Below are 22,249 nucleotides of genomic sequence, written 5' to 3'. Positions count from 1 at the left end.
TTTGCTTTGCAAATTATTGAATGTTAACATTTTAAAACAGAATAATTAAAAATTAGCCTCTAAATTTTATAATTTTTATAATTAGTAACTATCATTTATAATCTTTCTAGTTTTCTTTTTATCCCCAATCTTTCTAAGCCTTAACATGTTAGTCCCTCCTATTAATTATCATTTATAAAAAAAAGATTGAATGAGAGGTGTTCTATATAATAAGCAATGACTCTTTGCCTTCTTATCCTCTGATTTCTTTTTCAGGTTTCTTTTGCTCTATTTTTGCTTTGTTTGTTATTAACAAGAGACTAGAATAAGTGGGGAAAGTATTGTAGCAATGAACAATATCTTCCCCAATTTGGCCCTATAAAAAACTTTATAACTTAACAATAAAGGACTGATTTAGTTTTTTCATGAGACACATTAATTATTGACAAATTAATTAAGGATAAATTTAACTTTTGTCTTCCATTACGAATGGTTAAATGATTTAATTAACCTTAAAAGTAATAATAATAATAATAATAATAAAACTTTTCATCAAGGGACCTTTCAGATATTTTTATCTTTCAAGCATAATTAAATTACTAAACTTTTTTAAAAAACAACAAAAATAAAACTTTCTTGGGGCTTTTTCATCTTTTTTTTTTTATTATAATCAAGTTGATTTAGAATTAATTATAAAAATAAAACTTCCTTCAAAGGGATTTTTCATCTTTTCATTTTGTTTTTTTTTTATTATAATCAAGTTGATTTAGGGTTAATTTGATCTTTCACAAATATAAAATATTAATAGAAAGGAAAAATGGTTGAACAAGGTATAAGAATGTCCTACCATTTATATTTCATATTCAATTTAATTTTTATTTTTTTGATTGCTATTTATTTATTTTGTTTTTTTTATTTTTTTTCTTTAATTTCATCCTCAATCATTAGGTTTGATTTTTATATCAAATTTGGTTCTTATTCTTTTGATATTTATACATCCTTACATGAATTAAATTTTATTTTAATTTTATCCCTCATAATTTGATTTTATTTTTTTTTCATGTCAAATTTGATCCCCATTCTTTTTACTTATATTTGTTTTGTTTTGAATCTTTATTTTATTATATTTTTTAAAAAGATTCATCCCTCGTCATTTGTTTTATTAGGCTACGAGTTTTAAAAATTAACATGAATTGACTTTGATTTTTTTTTTGTTCTTTTATAAAATTGATTTTTTTTTTCAATTTCATCATTCAATGTTTGATTTTTGTAGAATTGGTCTTCATAATTCTTCTTTTTGGTTTTCTTTTTAAAAGATTATCAAAATCTTATACTCATGATCACAGGGATGGCAGGTTAACCTGGGTTGAGTTTGTTTTTTTTTTTTTTAGTTTCATGTTTCAATATATTTTTTATTAAGAAGTTTACTTTGTTATTTCTTTGGGTTTGCCTTCTATGTGGTTAATTCCGGCCTTATAGCCACGGTCACAAGTTTTGAAGGTTAAAAGAGGTTAGTCTTGGTATTTTTTTTTAATTATTTTTTTTTCAATTTCAACATTCAATATTTATTTTTGTACGAGTTGGTCTTTGTATTTTTTCTCACTTTTATTTCTATGAATTTATCTCAATCATATTCTCATAGTAGCTGGGTTTGTGGGTTAATTAAGGCTGGCTCAGATTTTTTTTTTCATTGATTTTTTTAGATTTTTTAAAGTTTCGTACCTTGACATTTTTTTATTGAGAATTTTGCTTCATTGTTTTTTTAGGTTTGCCTTTTACACGGTAAGTCTCAGGCTCATGATCATGGTAACAGGTTTTGAAAGTTAATACAAGTTAATTTTGGTGATTTTTAGGTCTTTTTTTTATAAAAAAAATTCAATTCTATCCTTCAACATTTAATTTTTTTAGAAATTAGTCTTCGTGTTTTTTTTCCACAAAGTTATCCCAATTATGTGTCCATGGTTGTGGGGTTAATGAGTTAGCACAAGTTGACCCTGATTTTTTTTTTTAATTTATTTCAGTTTCATCATTCAACATTGAGTTGTTTTAAAGTTGATTCGGTTTGCTTTTATTTGTGATTAATTTTTAACTTTTTATTGGTAGAGATAATCATTTGATCAAATAAAAAAATTTAACAAAAAACTAAAAGAAGTGCTTCTTTTACTAAGCATCACCTTACAAAATACTATCAATTGTAAATTTTTTATTGTCTTTGTTTTTTCTTTCCTTTTTAAATCTATGTTTTTCTTTTTTTAATTTTATCTTTTAACATCTGATTTATTAGAGATTGGACTTCATGATTTATTGTGTTCGGTTTTTTATGTGGTTATCGCAGTCTCCTGACTCGTGTCGCGGGTTTGACAAGTTAACCTGGTTGATTCAATTTTTTTTAAAATGTATTTTTTTTCCAACTTCATCCTTCAATATTGGTTTTTATTATGAATTAAACTTCTTGATTGGTTTTGGTTTGCTTTCTGTGAAGCTTTTCCGATCTCATAACCCAAGTCACAAGTTAATCTAGATTGACTCAGGTCATTTTTTTTTTTACTTTCTATAAGGCTTCTTGATTGGTTTTGGTTTGCGGTTTAACCTAGGTAGACTTGGGTCGTTTTACTGTGTCCTTTTTTTAGAATGAATTTTTCCAATTTCATCTATCAAGAAAGGGATGATTGAGAATTGAGCTTCATAATTTGTTTAAAATTGATTTTTATGGGGTTATCCCAATTTCAAGACCCAAGTTGTGGGTTTGACAAGTTAATCTAGATTGACTCGGGTCATTTTTTTTTTTACTTTCTATAAGGTTTTTCCAATCTTATGACCTAGATCATGAGTTTGGTGAGTTAATCTGGGTTGAGTTTGGTCTTTTTCGTGTTTCTTCTTTTATTGATTTCTTTTCAATTTTATCATTCAACATTGGGTTGATTAGAAATTAGGCTTCATAATTTGTTTTGATTTACTTTTTATGGGGTTATCCTAGTTTCATGCCTTGGTTTGTTGGTTTGACGAGTAGACTCGGGTCATTTTTTTTATCTATTTTTATTTTTAAAAAATTTTATCCTTCAACATTCGGTTGTTTGGAGTTTTATAATTTGTTTTGATTTGCTTTATATGAGATTATCATGGACTCATGACTTGGATTGCGAATTTGGCAGGCTAACCACGATTGACCCTAATCGATCCAATATATTGTTGTCTCAATATAAAAAAAAAGATATGTTCTTGAATTTTTTTAGTCAAACTATGTTTTTACTGTTCATTCAGATTGTCTTTGGACTACCAAGTTAACGAGGTCACGTGTTATGTTGAGTTAACCTCCTCGCGGTTTAGATTTTATCTACTAAAAAAACATTAGCAACAATTGATTTTTTTACACGAAAAAGAAGTTGATTTGAACCACAGTGTAACTCTGACCAACAATCTAGTTATATTCTAAAGTTTATATTTTGGTATGTCACAAAGAGATTTTGAGTCCATTTTCTTGATTCGTGGAATTTGAAAGGTAATGCAACCTTTAAAAGTTAAGTTGATGGAGTTATGAGAGATTATTTGCAAGAAGATGATTTGCATTACATAATGATGAGCATTTTAATTTTAAGGATAAATGGTTGAATCTTAAAAACAATGTTCTCCTTCTTATTCTAAATATCCTCAACATGTAAATACATCATATTTAAATTATTTTTAGTTCCATACTTGATGTCATAAGTATAATATTTTGTATTGTATATGTTAATGTGCATGTTAGGAACTTATTTTTACTCAATCACAATTCTAAGTTTTTTACTTTAGCTTCTTAATTTGCATGCAATTCAATTTAAACACTTCAAGTAGAATTGAATTTGAATGAATTTTATATTTTACTATAAAAACATTGAAAGATTCTTATTAAAATTTACATAGATAATTTATCTTTGAATGGATTAAAAACATAGACTTGATTTTCTTGTTTGAAAGCTAGTTCTAGGATATTATTTTATTGTCATTTATCAAATAAGATTCATAGAATACTATTTTTGTGGTGTCTCCCTCTCTCTCTCTCTCTATTATGATAGAAATTTTTTTGCAAGTGCTTGCTTGCCCAACCAAGAAGAATTCCCTAAAGAAGCTGACAAAAAATACCAGGAAGCCATTATAGAGCTCATCCCTAGAGAGGTTACATGCATTGAAAAGTGAGGGGGCAAGAAAGATGGTGAGAAGAAACCTTCCAAGTTCCAATATTTGTAATTCATTCAATGATGATGCAACTTTTCTTGAATTTGAATTACTATGCTTGTAATTCATTCAATGTGTAACAATTCTCTCTTTTTTAATGGTGTTTTGTGAATGTATAATGTGATAAAATGGGTTTGTAATTTAGTAGTTTGTGTTGAAAAAGGGTGTAATTGAAAGGAACCCAAACTGAGATTCTTGTTGAATGAAATAACTTTAACTAACAGGGACTTAATTGAAAAGAAGAAAAAAACTTGTGGGTAGAATCGAGGTTGCTGGGGCCTCCAATTGCTAAACTAATAGCTTTAGGACACTCAATATACATTTATTCTTAAAAGAACTTCTACATATAAACTGGAACAAATCTTCAAATTTAAAAATGGATGCAATTTAAAATTTAAAAGCAAATCTGGACTGGATTGTATTAGCTGTAAATTTGCTGTCTCTTCTTCTTCAAAACGCCAGCGTTTTAGAAGCGCTCCAAGCATGATCCCAAGTCCCAACCGTTCATTCCCACGTGGTTTTAGAGGGAGACGCTGCTGCCTCCCCAAGTCCCTTTCTTCAATCTTCCAGATTTGTTACAAAGTGTCTCTGTCGTTTTGGTCGATAAAAAACGAGACCACAACGAGAAGGAAAAACACAGAGGAAGGCCGATGATGATGGCGGTCACGGCAGTCAGACTTCGAGGTTCAGAAGCCTTCTTTATTGGGTCCCAAATTCAGCGATGCCAAATGAAAATAATGGGTATGATTCTTCCATCACTGTTGTCTAGCAACCACTCCAACTCCATTTCTTCATCTAGCAGTAACAGTAGCAGTAGCAGTAGATATAAACACAAAAATGATGATGCTTCTTCTTCTTTCAGAAACATTGATGTTGCCCTTGCTTCTTTCAATCAAATGCTTCATAGGAAACCCCTGCCTTGTATCATCCAATTCAATCAATTATTATCTGCAATTGTCAAAATGAGACAGCATTACGATGCTGTGATTTCTCTTTCCAAACAAATGGAATTAGCTGGGCTCTCTCCTAATACTTGTACGCTTAATATCTTGATTAATTGCTTCTGCCAGTTGCAACGTATTGATCTTGGGTTCTCTGTCTTGGCCAAAGGCATTAAACTTGGTCTTCAACCCACCATTGTCACATTTACCACCTTAATCAATGGGCTCGGTAAGGTGGGTAAATTTGCCCAAGCCGTGGAATTATTTGATGACATGGTGGCAAGAGGGTGTCAACCTGATGACTACACTTATACTACGATTATCAATGGCTTATGTAAGATTGGGGAAACTGCACTGGCTGCTGGATTGTTTAAGAAAATGGAAGAGGCAGGCTGCCAGCTGAATGTGGTGACATACAGTACACTCATCCACAGTCTTTGCAAATACAGGCGGGTGAATGAGGCTTTAGATATCTTCTCTGATATGAAGGCTAAAGACATTTCCCCAACAATTTTCACTTACACCTCTCTGATCCAGGGCTTATGCAATTTCAGCCGATGGAAGGAGGCTTCGGCATTGCTAAATGAAATGACGAATTTGAATATCATGCCAAATGTTGTCACCTTCAACGTGCTAGTTGATACATTTTGTAAAGAAGGCAAGGTTTTAGCGGCTGAAGGTGTGTTAAAAACAATGACTGAAATGGGTGTGGAGCCTGATGTAGTGACTTACAATTCTTTGATGTATGGATATTCCATGTGGACGGAAGTTGTTGAAGCTAGAAAGCTTTTCGATGTTATGATAACCAAGGGTTGTAAACCTGATGTTTTTAGTTACAGCATCTTAATTAACGGATATTGTAAGGCCAAAAGGATAGATGAGGCCAAGCAACTTTTTAATGAAATGATTCATCAAGGCTCAACTCCGAACAATGTTAGTTACAACACTCTTATTCATGGATTATGCCAATTAGGCAGACTTAGGGAAGCACAAGATCTTTTCAAGAATATGCACACTAATGGAAACCTCCCAAATTTATATACTTACGCAATATTGCTTGATGGCTTTTGCAAACAAGGGTATCTTGGTAAGGCATTGAGATTGTTTCGAGCAATGCAAAGTACTTACTTGAAGCCTAATTTGGTGATGTATAACATCCTAGTTAATGCCATGTGCAAATCCGGGAATCTTAAAGATGCAAGGGAACTGTTTTCAGAACTCTTTGTCAAAGGGTTGCAGCCTAATGTTCAGATATACACTACAATAATAAATGGACTTTGTAAAGAAGGGTTGTTAGATGAAGCATTAGAAGCTTTCCGAAATATGGAAGACGATGGCTGCCCTCCAGATGAATTTTCTTATAATGTTATTATCCGAGGATTTCTCCAGCACAAGGATGAATCAAGGGCAGTGCATCTTATCGGTGAAATGAGAGACAGAGGTTTCATTGCAGATGCGGGAACCACAGCTTGATAGAAGATCTGTTATCTAATGAAGACAATCTTGTTCTGAAGAAGTATCTAGGCTTACGTGAAGTCGTCATGGTGAAAAAGGCTTATGTCAATTTTTCATGCTGCTAATTCACACTGCAAATATTAGGTAGCTTTTTTCTTCTCTAGTTATTTTATTGCTAGTTCAGTCTTGTCAAAATCTTGGTTACTATATTGTTAGTTCAGTCTTGTCAAAAACTTGACAATGACACCAGTTACTTGCTTTTGTTTCACAAATCATAATACCTGTTTTGGACTAGCATTCAGCTTTCTGGGTTATACATGCACATTTATGTTTGTCAATAAATATGTGTGAAATTGAGTTAAAGTGATGAACCTATTCAATTTTCTCATTAGTGATTAAACTTGTGTAAAATTGTCATCATCTTGGGTAACTTCAAAAATGCTTTTCTTAAAGCAAACAAGACATAATTTAAGTGCTATTGTATGTAGAATGTTCTCAATTACTGTTGCCTTATGGATGCAAGTGGATGCTACCCCCAATTCTGCAAATGAGAAACAAATAAATACGCAAACAGCCCTGGTGCGTTTGGATTATTTTGTGTTTCTTATTTTGGTTTTGGGATCCTTTGTTCTGTTTGCAAAGTTGGTAATATGTGTTTTCATGGTTGAATATGTATGGTGTATTTCCATGAAAGAGCATCGGATCTTCATTTTTAGTGTTGTACAGCTGAATTTCGTGATGTTTGATGATATGACATAGCAAACAGGCAATTGGAATTCGATGGTGAAGTTTTAATCTAATTTTTATTATAATTGGATAGTGGATATCATTTGTGTGTGAATAAATCAGAGATTCTCCAGTGTGGTTGTTTTAGCAAATTGACCAGTGAATATGTTCAGCACTCAGTATGATCCTTCATTGCTAAGTTTTCTAGAAAAATAAAATAGGAGAAGGCAGGTTGGAAGCCAGTTTTCCTGGATGCCAATGGATCAATCTTTCCAAAGTAAACTTGACTTCTTTAATTTTCCTTGTTGCTGTTGTGATGTACACCTCTTCCATTTTGACTTGTTCAAAATCTTAATGCATAAAAGGGCATCAATTTATTTTTTTTGCATAACCAGTAAGACCTCCAAGTACCTCCACAGCAGCAAACCTCTATTTTTCCTCCTTTTGCGAGTAACATAAGCCACTTACTTAGCCTCCTCTGTTTCTCTCATGTGAATTTCTCTGTGATGTTTTTGCTATAGTTTCATCAATAAAACTAAAGATTATGAGCAAGCTTTTTAAGCGGGAAAAGCTGCAAACTTGTGAAACCAACAAGACTCAGAGTACAACATTTACTCCTTCCAATTTCAACTGATCTCTTTTGGATTCCCACTTTGTTTATGCCCCACACCTTAAAGAGTTGATAAAATAGAAAATAGGAATCAACGTTGCTGAAATTATAAAAGTACTAGGGCTTGACTGCTTAGTTTAGTAGTCTAGAATGTACAGTGCAAAATCCCTATAGCACATGAATAAAAGATATTCAAGAACTGATTAGCCATGCTTCACTGTTTTTATTGACTCTAGAGTCGAGACAATGTTGCATTCTTTCTTATTATTATTGTGGGTCCTAAGTTTCTCTCCTATCAAGTCATCAATTAATATTAATACACAAATAATTTTAGGTGTTGTTTTAAAATTCATAGATGATTTTCGGGTTTACTTGGTTGTCATTAAATCTTGTTATGTTCTTTTGCTTTATTCACTCCTTCATTTCTTGCTAATCTCACTAATCAAAGTAATTACGTTCTCAGATCTACTTACAATTTCTTAATTTTGTTTCGAGATTTGGTGCAGTGAGAGTGAGAAAACATTCTTCATCCTCATCTCTTGCTATCATATGTAATTCATTATTCTTCAACCAACTCCCGTTAAAAAAATTGATTTTGTTGCTCAAAAATGAAAAAAAAGGAATAATTCTGTTTTATATGACTGTGATATTTGTATTAGTGCTAAGCGCAATGTGATGGAGATTGTTTTTGGTATTTGGATAATTGCTCTTTTTTTTTTGTTATGAATCTGAGATTTGGAATTTATTGAATTATTTATTGATTGATTTTGTGTGTGAAAGTGGGGAAGCGCGGCGAGTTGAGTGGAGTAAGATTCAGACACCTACTGATGAAGTAGTGGTTCCATATGATACCTTGGAGTCAGCTCCTGAGGGTAATTGATAATGATCTGAATTTTTATTGCATTATTTTTAGCCAAACTTGTGTGGTTGTTGCTTAAAGTGATTTGATTTTGTTGCAGACCCAGAGGAAACCAAGAAGCTTTTTGACAAGCTTGTTGTTTTGCAGGTTAATGGAGGTTTGGTTTGGGGACAACAATGGGATGCACTGGTCCTAAATGTGTAATCTTTTGTTTGTTATGCTGTCAAATTGCTAGGGAAAAAAGAAGAAGGTGAATGTCAGATTGGTGACTAGTGTGATGGTTGTTGTTTTTTTTTGGCTGAAATGATTTACCCTTTTGTCTGTGGAGCAGAATGGAGGTTTAGGAGATATATATGACATTGAAATTGATTTATGCTGTTGTGTTTCACCGTTCTGGCATTGAAGTTCGTAATGGACTGACATTTCTTGACCTTATTGTCATCCAGATTGAGGTGAGTGTTTGTCTCTTCTGTTCTGTTCTGCTTTGATTTTGATTTGGTTCTGTTGTTGCATGGAACTAACTGTTAAAGTTGCTGCAGAATCTTAACAACAAATATGGGTGCAGCGTTCCCTTGTTTCTAATGAACTCATTCAACACTCATGATGATACACAGAAGGTGCCTGATCCTTACCTTTTTCTCCTGCTCTTTCTCTTGTCCTTGCTAGATTTTACTTGTATAGTAACACCAGTTGCTGTCCAACTTAGATTATTGAGAAGCACTTAAACTCAAATATTGAGATTCACACCTTTAATCAGGTTTGTGATACTACTATTTGATTGGTTTCTTTTAATATCTGCGTTTTGCTTTGCTGAAAATGTTAAACAACAAATTTGCCTTTTCCCCTTTGGAATTACACAGAGCCAATATCCTCTTCTGGTTGCTGATGATTTTGTGCCAATGCCTTCAAAAGGACTAACTGACAAGGATGGATGGTATAGTTTCAAATTTCTATATTTTACTATATGAAGTTCAATGAATATCTTTCAGTCAATTTTTACCATTTTGCATGCACTATATAATTATATATTTATCAGATGCACTCTGATGATAATATATTTGGCACCAGATGCTTATGAGTTTGAATATGTTGTAAAACTAGGGGAGAGCTTGAACTTCTGTGAATTCTGATTAAGAAAGTTGAGTTGAAAACTCTTCTATTTACCTGCTGTTCTGAGCTTGTGAACTTCTATCAATCTATTCCACCTCCTACTTCTAGAGTCTTATGTAAGGGACTATTTGGATGCATATCAAGTCGTTTATTTATTTACCAACTTCTGAGCTGTATAAACTTCTCCAAATCAATTTTGCTTTTCTGACATGTGTAAAATCCAGAAAGTAACTCCAATACTTGCATACTAATGCTCTCACAAATCACTTCCTTTCCTTATGATATGTGACAAAGACATGCCTGTTATACTTTTAGCTGTTTATTGAAAACTGAGCGATGAGTGTAACTTAGCATAGAGTGTCTGGATCACTGGCCAGAGATGAAAGTATGCCACAATTGGAAGATTGTGTATCCAATCTTACTTTGGCATATCTTTAATGTTATCTGTTACTCAAATTTTTGGAAGCTGATGGTGTCTGATCAAGGTTTGTCCCTCTTAAAGAAAGAAATTTTTTTAGTGGGATCCAACATGGGCAATTTCTTAAAATTCAGAAATGAAAGTAAAATAACACCTAAAAAAAGTTAGGAATTGTACAGTGCAAGGAGTAGGTTTGAGTGTATAGTTTAATTTATAATCTTATCAACGTGTTATCTTCTTGCTTGCTGTTCTGAAAACTTCTATTTATGCATGTAGCCTCCTGGACATGGTGATGTGTTCCCATCTCTAAAGAACAGTGGCAAGCTTGATGCTTTATTGTCACGGGTTGATGCTATGATGTTGCTTTTGTTTTATCCTTGTGATATTAAGAAGTAATTTGTGCTCCTCTGGTACTTTAGCTCTTATGTCCTTTGTATTTCCTTATAACCTTGCAGGGTAAAGAGTACGTGTTTGTTGCCAACTAGGGAACCTCGGTGCTGTTGTTGATTTGAGTATCCTATTTATGGTTCTCATTGTAAACTTTGACTTCAGGATTTTATTTTTGTTATACTCTGTTCTGGTTTTAAACATGAAAATGCATGGAATTGAAGTCTTGTAGCGTGTTATATCCTTGACTTAGTGCTTCAGAAATCTTAAACCATCTGATTAGAAACAAGAACGAATACTGCATGGAGGAACAAAAGATGAATGCAACCAGTTTTAATTTAGTTTATGGATTCAAAATTTGTTCTTATATTTTTGTGCTTCTGCAGGTGACTATGCGATTTGCCATTAGCAATCCCTTTTAATGGGATTTGGAAATTAATCTTTATTGAAGTCTCTTACTCTTCTAAGAAGTCCATCAGGATATATATTTTTTTTTTGAAAGTGTTCAAAATTTCAAGTGCAAAACAGTATTACAAATGATTTATAAAAGCATTTTGATGGTAACAAATTTCCTTAAGTATTAAATCCTTTGCATTATAAGAAATATTAATCAATGGTTTGTCTCTATTGATGCTAAATATAGCATGAAATATTTTCAAATAAATAAACACAAATAATTAATTAAAGAGAGGATATATAAGAAAGAAAGAAAATAAATAAATAAAACATCCCCATCATCCATCAAAGAAAAAAAAAACTCAATGTCTTTCTCTTGCAATGCAAGACCATCATCCTGGAGATGAAAGTGTTTTAAAACAACTAGACGGCAGCCAAAAGTTGAGCAGAAGTAGCAGCTGATTATTTTTTTGTGTTTCAGTTTCCAGGCAGAATCATATGATAAGAAACTAATCTCTCAACAACAGCACCACCAATGCTTAACCCAAATTAGAGCAATTCAAAGCAGCCTTAATTTTGAGAACCGTGGTGCTGATAAGGGTATTGACTGTTGCCACAGATTCCATGTTGAGTTCTGTAGAGGATGTGACATTAGGGCCAGCGACCAGAATTTGGAAGGCTACTGTAAGAAGTGAACCTCCTGAGTCTGCCCCAGTAGAACTTGTGGAAGTAGAACTGTCCCCTCCTGTGTCTGGACGGCCATCGCCAGATATTACAAAACCTGATGGAAGTATGGGAATGATCGATGAGTCTGCACCGCCTATCACCATGTTCATGGCTGGAATGTCAAGTGGAGCATATACCACCATTGATCCTGAAGAGTCCGTGCAGCTCTCTTGAAGTATCAGCATGTTGTTCTCAGTAGGAATGAAAGGCTGCTTTAATTTGAAAGGAAAAACAATCAAAGAACTTCACAAGTAAACTTACTGAAAATGAATCAATACATTGTTGCTGTAAGCCTTTTGGCTATAGTTTATACTGCATCAGAATAGGAGAGAAAGGAAGAGAAATTACGTGAGTAATGGATATGCAGTTCCCTGGATTAGTCCCATTGGAAATGTGTGAAATCACATGCACAGGATTGCTATTGGACAGAATATCCCACTGTTAGAGACAATGACACGAAATACCATTTGTTACATTGCTATAAATATCCGAATGAGTGAAATATGTACGTATTTATTGATCACAGAATGAATCATTCTACTTTTCATAAACCTGAATTCGTGATTTCTCATCTTTGAAGAAGTTAAACACATTCTGAGGTGAGAGTGGAAGCCAGAGAGAAGTAGCAGCACTAACAACCATGCCAATCGGCTGCCCTTGTTCTGTGTTCTTACGAATAGCTACCCGAACCCCACTATTGTGCACTTCAGAGAGTTGAGGGAAATCCAGTTTTCCTGACATGCCCAAACTTGCAAAAAAGATCTTCACCATCCTGTGGGCTAGGTTTACTATGCTCTTTCTACCCTCAGGTGAAGTGATCACTGAGCAATGGAAGATGTTAAAGCTCCACAGTATTGCATAAAATGGGTGTCAAAGAAATGGAAAGGCAAAAAAATGATTATTGTCACCTCCTCCAAATTCTCGAGCAGCTGCAGTTTCCTCCTTGTAGAAAGCTAACCTCTCGCAAATCCTCCGGAGACTAGCAATCCATCGTTCTGCTCCATAAGCAGATCTTCCGCATATGAGATCTCTGTAAAGGCGATGAGTTTGAGTTCTATCATCCACCTCCACATGTTCTACCCAAGTTACCTATCAAGTTTGTGTGATGCAAAATCAGTCTCACACACGATTCACTTAAAATTGACATAAATTATTGTTGGACAATTTCAGATATACTAATATTATGCAATGATTCTATGCTAAACTAGTCTTGCAATCTTTAAGTCATCGTTTGTTGGTAGCTCATGGAGATGCATACAAATGCTTGCTTAGTGCTTATGACAGAAAAAGATCATCCTGTACATGACATTATCAGCGATGAAAAAATTGGTATCGAATAAATGGGGGTCTGCAGATATGCTTGTTTTAGATATTGCATCTACGAAACATTTATAATAGCCATGCTCATTAATTAATATGAACATTACACTGAATGCAGACGTCAAAATATTCTGTAAACAAGAGGATAGAGATGCCAGGCTCCATTCCTTTTATAGTTCATTGATTAATTGACAAATGTGCATCAGAACTTGGTCGTTGTTCGTCAGAATCGGTAACATTTGATAACAGTAACTCGGCCACAATCAGCCCTAATCTGTGCTATGAACAAGCATGGTACTATGGTTAATCTAGAACAAGTAATTCGCAGAAGTGACACTTGCTCAATCATTTGATCATTTCGGGTATTGTGATGCAGTAACTACTTACCTTGGAACATCCATTAGACTTATCTTGGATCATGCATCCAGAAGGAAGCCGCCAAGCGCGGGAAGGGGAGCCATCTCTCATGAAGTCATACGATATATCTGCTACCACCCACTCCCCAGGCTCAAGTTGCTGACAAAGACGAAGGAAGTAAAACTCCCTAGGTGGAACCAAGGGCGACAGTATGTGCATTTGTTCATACATCTGCATTTCACTTCATTAATACACAGCTCAAGACCTGACAAAATTTAAGGAATGATAGAGATTTATTAGCTACTCAACATACCATCTGCAAGGAACCATTTCGGTTTCCTACAGTTCCAGCTTCAAGTAATAGAATTGTCCTGGCCTTGGTAACAATTGTCGGAAAAAGATCCATCCATTTATTCTGTAAAATCAAAGCAAATAGTTAAAATTGTTTTCCTCTTTAGCAACAGAATATGGTCTGATCTTACAGTGTGGAAAGTAAGAGCGCACTAACTGGATCCAAAAACATGTCAACCAGGTCCATTCCAGGCATGATCACCATTGCTGAATCCTTGGATGATTCGACACGAGCATTAGAACTTTTGAAGTGACTGTCCCTGGGGTATAGTTTCTCATAGCCGACACGATCAAGGATGTATCTTCCATCAGATGGGGACTTGATCCACAGAGGCTCATTAACTCGCAAAAGCCTGACCAACTCATCTGCTGCACTGGCAGCAGTCTCAGCCATGAGTGCCTTTTCCATATCTAGAATTCCTCTACGTTTATAGACCAACTGACTGTTGTCCAGTCCTGGATTCCGTTCCAGATCAATGCCAGGGTTTGTTGTCAATACGCCATGTGAAGATCCAGCGCCAGGTGTCAACGAATCAATCTGTGAAATCGATTTTCCTATGTACTTGGTAAGAAGGGTGGATACCTTTTCATGCTGCACAACAATCATAATAATCATAAATAAATAAATAAATCATTAAGACTCTCGAAACAGAAACATTTATGGATCATTAAAAAGCAAAGGCCTAATAGAGAACGAGGAGATATTTAGAAAGGGAACTTCGTTGAAATAATCCAAACTAGCCTCTTCTTTCAACCGAGCATTTTCCTGCTTTAGTTTCTGCAAACTACGTTGGCGTTCTTCTTCTCCGAAGGGAGGACCTCCACAAGCTGGGCAGATCACATTCTTCAGTGCCTCTATGATTGCCAGATTTTCACATTGAATCCTCTCATTTTCTAACCGAAGAACTGAATTATCTGCTCGCTCACTCTGCGCCTGCGAAATGGATCAGAAGGTGCAAAAGCATCAGTGCATTATTAAGGGATACAATGTATTCGAACACAAGGTTTTAGACCAAGAAATCACGAGTACCTTTTTCTGAGTCCTTTTGTTTTGAAACCAGAACTTGATCTGTTTAGCCTCAAGCCCTAATTCCCTACTCAACTGGCGCCGCTGGTTTTCATCCGGATGTGGACATTCCTTGAAAAATCTTCATCAGAGTAACAAAACCACAAACTTCAAACGCAGAAAATGAAGGTGGGGGGTGGAAGGACGGACCTTTTTGAAGGAACATCAAATATTCTTACAGGATGCATATTAAAAATCCATGAAAAAAAGTTCTGACATTAATAAGCCAAGTGAATGAATTAAGGAAGCAAGCAATCCAAACAACACAATCAAGGACCGAACTAGCACATAGGAAAATTGATTTATCCAGACAAAAATGAATGCATCAACAGAAGAAGTAAACAATCTCCATCAAAAACACCATCAGCAATCTGAAAAAGGGAAAAAATGGGAAAATCCTCTTCCATTCACAGATAAATAAAATAGACCTCTCATGTCGAGTGAAATGACTTTATCCAAAAGCCGCTCAATAATGAAGACCTTACCAACAAAGAGCAAGCCAAGAGTGAAAAACACCAAAATTTATAGATTTCCTCGTGAACATCAACAGAAGCTTCACAGTAATCAATGGATGGTGAAGCTATGAATCAATCGGAAGAACATATCAAAATAGCCAAACAAAAACCATATAAAAAACAACAACAAATGCAACATATAAAGATCAAAATCTTGTTTTTATATTTTGCTTAAAGAACATAAAACAAAGTCCTTGAAAAGAGAGTGATGCTAGTCTTGTACTTTTCAAGCTGATGAATCTGTTGATTAGAATGGCGATGGTAAGCCTTCTTTCCCTGATTTCTAGAGTTAGAAGCTGCTTCATGTTCATCGCCCGAAGCGCCACCATTGTTCCCCATTGAAAGCTCCATTATTTTCCTCTTACTCGCAAAATATTATCACTACAAGTCTCCCTTCTTGGTATGCAGGCTAGTAATGCACAATCTATGATTATACATCAGATATTGTGCATATATAGCCCAACAACTCAATTCCAAATAAGGACAGCAAATGAACACCAAACCAATCCTACAAAGATAGGTTTCTGGTTCTTGGTTTTCTACTGTTTTAGGCATAATGCTTTTTGTAAACTTTTTCTTTCTTTCTTCTGGCCATGAACTGCATTACACGTTACAGCAAAAAAAAAAAAAATGCAAGCCAGCAAATTTCGTGGTTTCAGAGATATGCTTCGCATGAAAAGCTACCATATATGGAGTGGGATATATACAAATGATTTTTACTTTTTTTTCCAAGTATTCATAACCATTGTTTCCCCCCTCATCAATCCAAGAACAAGCATGACTCGACTGTGTAGTTTCGAAGAGTGGAGGACTAACTGCTGTGGCTAAGGAACATGCTTGGCTAGTTTAATCTGTTGATGGGTTGTTGATGATACATGTTTGAATTGGGGTAGGCTTAGCTTGTCTTGTGTACTGATCAATACAAACATTTTGATTGTGCCATGATGCCCTTAATTATTGTGTGATTAACACTAGATAATACTAATCATTTAACAAATTTAGTAAATTGATGATTGGTAAGACCTTTTCCAAAATTATAATTAAGCATTATCATACATCTACGAAATATTAATGCAACAATATCGTGCTCTAAATGCAACTACTGTGTTGTTCTCTAGATATCTTGATTTAAGAATTTAAAAAAAAAATCACAATTAATTGAATTTTGAAATTGAGAAAATCTATAGTTAATTTAATTGAATAATGTATTCAAAATTCCATGAACTTGAGATGAGATGTTTGCATAAATATATTTTTTTAAAAAAACCCAAAGTAGCTACAATTAATTGAATTTTGAAATTGAAAATATTCTAGTTAATTTAATGAATAATTTAATAAAATGTTTGCATAAATATATTAAGAAAATCTCAAACTAATATAATTCAAAACATTTTAATTTTACTTGAGACTATTATTTTGAGAATTTACAACTATGGTTATATATTTGAGATGTAAAGAATATTAATTGAATATTTAGTAAAATGCTTTATAAGCAAATTAAATATCTTATCAAGTATTGCAGCTGTCTCTGGAAAAGAAAATAGGAAAATCCATCATTTATAATCTGACCTGTCAAAACCTTCCATATTTTCTCAAAATTTTCCATTTAGGGTTTATGATAGTGGCGAGCGAGACCTGGATTTAGATGGTGATAAATTCTTGTTGTGAATTTTAAAAACTAAAAATCTAAATTTTTCCTCCATTTTTTTTATTTGAATTAAATACATATCTAAGAGAATTTATTGATTTTACTAACCTAAAAAATGCCCCACGACTATTAGTAGTCTCATATTTGTCAATAAACAACTTATTGTATCAGTCTTAGTCTTGGATTTTTAGAAGTTTTCAATTTAGATCAACTATCTAAATTATTATTATTTTATTGAAAAATTGCGTTATTTTGTAAGAAATTTAATGTTTTTCATTGCTACATGTTCTAAAACAATGCACGCCATGTACATGAGCTAGCATTAATTATATATATATAAAAAAACACTAAAGAGTATGATTAAATTATTATAGTAATATTAACAAAATATTATTTATTGGAATAATGTTTTGTATTTTTTTTTAATTTTTTTTTCAATTTCATCTTTCAATAACCATTTTTTTTTCAATTTAATTCTTCAATATTAGATTGTTTTAGGAATTGTGTTTTGTATATAATTTTTGTTTATTTTTTTTATGTTAGATTATATATTGGTCTTACGGATTTATTTTTTAATTTCAACCTTTAACATTAAATTTATTAAAAGTGAAGATTCATAATTTTTTTTATTTGATTTCTATGAATTTATCTCAATTTCATGACATAAATCATGAGTTTAACTTATTAACTTGTGTTGATTCGAGTCAGATTTTTTTTGCTATTTTTTCTAATTAATTTTTTTATTTTATCTTTTAACATTGGGTTGGTTTGAAAATTTAATTTCAGATTATTATTTTTTTATAGAGTTTTCCTTATCTCATGACTTAGATCGTGAGTTTTGTAAGTTGATCCGGGTTGTTTATGTTCATTTTTTTGGGTTCTTTTTTAATTGAGCTTCGTAATTTTTTTATTTGCTTTCTTTGAAGTTATTCCAATTTTAAGAACTTGGATTACGAGTTTGTTAGGTTGATTTGATTTATTTGTTTAGATTTTTTTTAATTGATTTTTTTTTCAATTTCACCTTCCAACAACTCATTTTTTTTAATTTTATCCTTAAATATTAAGTTGTTTGAGAACTGAGCTATTATTGTCTTATTGATTTTTTCTTTCTTTTAATTTTAACTTTTAACATTGGATATGTTTGAAATGGAGCTTTGTAATTTTTTTTATGAAGTTATTCTAGTCTTATAACTTAGTTTACGGATTTAGCAGGTTAGCCCAAGCTGACTTGTGTTGTTTTTTATTATTTATGTCTTTGCTTTTTCTTCGATTACGTAAATCCTTTAATACTAGATTAGTTAGAAATTGAACTTCGTAATCTTATAATTCAGATTGTAGATTTAACATATTATCCTGGTTGTGGCGGTTTTTTTAAGAAAGAAAATAAAAAATTGTAACTTCTATTTCAAATTGTAAATTTAATTCAATACTTTTTACGAGATTGATCATGAAAATCAAGGTGTTTGCATAGTCTTCGAAATGTTGTGCTGCTAATTACGTTGGTAACATCTCTTGCAAATAATTTAACTCTCCTTTTGCTTCTCATTACCTAGAGCAGGAATAGACTCTCCTTGTTAGTAATAGAAATGATATGTTTTCATGCATTTTCTATTTTAAAGTATAGAAATTCAACTAAACATGTTTTTTTTATATATCTATTTTTATTTCTTCAACTAAACACATTTTTTTTATCCTAGAATACTAATCAAATGCAAATATTACTAATGATCCTCTGGGTATGCTAAGCTCGTGGAACGAATCCTTGTCATCAGAGAGTTGTGGGGCTGCCGGAGGACAGCCTATCTCCCCCCATTGGCGCCAAATCGAGCTTTCTCAGGATACCAAACCTGAAAAACAACAGCTTCAGCTATTCTATCCCGCGAGAGTTAGATCGTTTGTCTCGTCTACAGCAGTTGGCCTGGGGAAACAACACATTCATTAGTGATGAAATTCCTGTCAACATCTTTTTTTTTTTTTAATTAATGTTGGTGTCCGAGCCGGCTTGCGCGTACCTCAACTAATCTTATAGGCCCTGAAATTAACGATAATGTAAGCCTTCAGTGGCCCTGAAAGAACTCGAAATCATGACTATTAAGGAGCAAACCCAAGATCTGGCCATTTAAGCTATCCCTCATTATTTCCATAAACATCTTAAAGCTACATGTGCTTGTTATTGAAACAAGTATACGACTTCAATTTTGGATTTAATAATCCTGTGTGATACCATCCCTTCCTCTGTATGCAATCTCTCCTCTGTTATTTTCAGATTCACAACAATGTTTTCTTCTGCGGACCAATTCCAGAAACACTCTCCAGTGCCTTGAATATTACTTGTCTCGATGTCATTCAACAGCTTCACTGGGAAAGAGCCCACGTAAGCAAGCACATCTACTCCATGGAGGCTTTCGCTTCAAGTCAACAATCTAGAAAATGCATGGTGAGGATACTGGTGTGATGTGCCCAGTTGTTGAAAATAGGCAGTAGCTGTTTATATATATTGAATTCCTTTGGATACATGTCTGTTGTTTGTATTTTATTTTTCTTTAAATACTTGTGTCGTATGGTTGTTCAAATGCATGTTTGGATACAGGTGAACTGAAAAGCATGGTTAGTCTTGAACTAAACAGGATTTAGGATGATTCGATCATGAATAAAATTTAGTAATTGGAAGTATGAATGTAGATAACTTGATGTGTAAAATTGTATGAAAAACTCTATTTTTTTTTATAAAGATAAATAGATTGTTTTATCGTGCGTCTTTTAATGAAAAATACAAATTTACCCTTTTATAGAAACCATCAATTAACGACTCTTAAGGGGATTTATCTCTATGGCATCCAACAATTTATGACTTTTAAGAGAATATATGTCATTTTACTGTGGAATTTAAAAGTAAAATACTCGTCTTGCTCTTGATTAGTTTAAAAATGTTAATATGCTTCTATTACAAAGACAATTCTGCCCTTAACCATTTTAACCATTAGCCTAATGTTTTTAGCTTGAAGGGCAAGATGATAAAAATATTATTCTCATGTACAGTGTAATATATATAGAAGAATATTGTTTTTATCATAGTTTTGAACCCGATTCGGCCTGGCGGGTCGACCTAAGACCCGACCAACCCGGGACTAGAACCGGACCAGTTTAAGAAAAAATAGGGAAAGGCAAAATCAAGGGTGACCCCGCGAGTTGACTCGGCAAGACTCGATCAAAAACTCGATTGCAACCCGTTGAATTTTGTGGTTCTTTTACTAAAACGAAGTTGTTTTGATTTAAAAATTTTTTTGACCCGGGCGATCCGGTAACCCGATCAAAACCCAAAACCCGGATCTTGAACCAAATTGAGTTAAAAAACTATGGTTTTTACCATCCCTCTCAGTTTTTTTTTTATTATTTAATATTATAGCTCAATTGCATCGGATTAGTGAGGCATTCTCCTTGGGACTACAAGGATAGGGCAACATGAATTCGTGGTCATACATGTAGGTAAATCACTATCATTATGATTATTTTCAAACCAAGATTATGACCAGTAATATTAAAATAATTATCGTTTTAAGACCAAAAATATAAAAAAAATATTTAATTAAAGAGATAAAGACTGTATCTATAATAGTTTTAAAATAAATTTTTATTATTTTTTTAAAAAAAACCAAGAGGACATATCCCTTACCCAATAGATGTCGATCCATTAATTTGATTATATATTGACAATATTTTATGTACAAGAATGGCAAAATGAAAGTTGCCAATATCTGAATGTTATTGCAAATAAAATGGCTATTTATTAACTTTTTCCTTCTTGTTCTGCAATGAATGCCCTTCAATGCCTCATGCCTAATGTTGTTTTTTGGCATTGAAAATTGTATACGACAGCTTTTATAAAATGACACGTGGGCTAATTTAGAGTAATAACAAAATCTAAAAAATAAAATAATAAATAAAAAGACACGAGAAAACCACGTCATTTTCAATAAATATATATATATATATATATATATATATATATATATATATATATATATAATTGTTTAATATTTCACAAGTTTTGCGAGTACTAAGGCAAGCGTCAGTTGGCTCCCTTCCACGGACACTTTTTTTTTTTTTTTTTTATTACCAGAAATTTGAATTCACACACTTCATATACAGATTATATAAATCCTGGATAAACACATATTAAGCTTGCCATTATTACTAGTTAAATGTTTTTTTTTTAATTTGTAATTCTAGAACAAGATCTTCTCCTCCTCGTCCTCAGTTTTTTCCCAAGAAAAAGCGTTTAGTTAAGAAGAACAATATATACTCAAGGATTCATGGAGTTTCTTTTTTTTTTTAGTTTAACGTAGGTGTTCGGGCCAGCTTGCGCGTACCTTGACTAATTCCACGAGCCCTGAAGTTAACGACCATGTAAACCTCCAGTGGTCATAATATGAGCAACCACAGGACTCGAACATGAGACCACAGAGGAAGCAAACTTCTTGGTTCCAAGCTCTTATCAGTAAATCATCACCTAATTAGTTAGATTCATGGAGTTTCTTATATTTTATAGAGGCGAAGAAAAAAACGGATCAACTTACCCTTTCTATTTAGAGGTAGAGGTGGCACCTGTATTTTACCTACAAATACATTAAAAAAAATATATATTTTTTTTGTTTTGTTGTGGTGTTACTCATAATACTATAATGATATTTGAAATAATGATACAAAATATTTTTTATTTAAAAATATATTAAAAATATTTATTTTTATTTTTAAAATCAACATATCAAAATAAAATAATATAAAAATATTAATTTAAAATAAAAAATTTAAATTTTTTAAAAGACACGATATATGTGCCCAACAAATACCCCAATATTGCCAAACGATACCGATTTGAGAGTCCATTTTTTCGGATTAGGGTTATGTCAATGTGTTAGGTGGAAAATGATGCCATCATTTCGGACAAAAATGGAGGTTAGTTGGAGGGGACCACCTCTAAAGCGATTGCCCATCATTCCATACCTTAATTACAATATGCCATTGCGTCTGTGCCTTTTAAAGTTTTAATTCTTGTATTCTTATTATGTTAATCAACATTTGTTCGTCGACTCATTTGATTATGTGAAGAACCTTTTCCACCTCATCAAGGATCATTTGGGAGATCATTGTGCGTTCTTGAAGTAAAAAAATG

General features: G+C 33.0%; 2 protein-coding genes across 8 annotated transcripts; one reads left to right on the top strand and one right to left on the bottom strand.

Moving 5' to 3' along the window:
• Positions 1 to 4,638: 4,638 nt before the first annotated feature.
• On the top strand, positions 4,639 to 9,037 carry LOC133698249 (pentatricopeptide repeat-containing protein At1g62930, chloroplastic-like). Of its 7 annotated transcripts, none has more exons than XM_062121118.1 (5): positions 4,644 to 4,932; positions 5,302 to 6,731; positions 7,076 to 7,166; positions 8,704 to 8,795; positions 8,930 to 9,037. In XM_062121118.1, the coding sequence occupies exons 1-2, from the start codon at positions 4,842 to 4,844 to the stop codon at positions 6,603 to 6,605; spliced, it is 1,395 nt and encodes a 464-aa protein (XP_061977102.1). In that variant the 5' UTR covers positions 4,644 to 4,841; the 3' UTR covers positions 6,606 to 6,731; positions 7,076 to 7,166; positions 8,704 to 8,795; positions 8,930 to 9,037. The 7 variants fall into 7 exon arrangements, with proteins under 7 accessions (XP_061977096.1, XP_061977098.1, XP_061977097.1 ...); XM_062121117.1 differs by having other exon boundaries at positions 4,646 to 4,932; positions 5,054 to 6,731; XM_062121112.1 differs by having other exon boundaries at positions 4,639 to 6,731.
• Positions 9,038 to 10,886: 1,849 nt separating this feature from the next.
• Positions 10,887 to 15,779, bottom strand: LOC133700123 (homeobox-leucine zipper protein ROC8-like). The gene is made up of 10 exons (XM_062123679.1): positions 15,652 to 15,779; positions 14,878 to 14,995; positions 14,590 to 14,781; positions 14,005 to 14,439; positions 13,810 to 13,911; positions 13,527 to 13,727; positions 12,728 to 12,908; positions 12,372 to 12,640; positions 12,168 to 12,257; positions 10,887 to 12,028 (listed from the first exon to the last, which is right to left on the bottom strand). Exons 1-10 carry the CDS (start codon positions 15,777 to 15,779, stop codon positions 11,633 to 11,635), a joined length of 2,112 nt encoding a protein of 703 aa, XP_061979663.1. The 3' UTR covers positions 10,887 to 11,632.
• Positions 15,780 to 22,249: the final 6,470 nt, after the last annotated feature.

Source organism: Populus nigra, chromosome 7 (genome assembly GCF_951802175.1).
Source record: "Populus nigra chromosome 7, ddPopNigr1.1, whole genome shotgun sequence".
Lineage (NCBI taxonomy): Eukaryota > Viridiplantae > Streptophyta > Magnoliopsida > Malpighiales > Salicaceae > Populus > Populus nigra.
The sequence above is the reverse complement of the archived record's forward strand: the minus strand, read 5'-3'. Positions and strand labels throughout refer to the sequence as shown.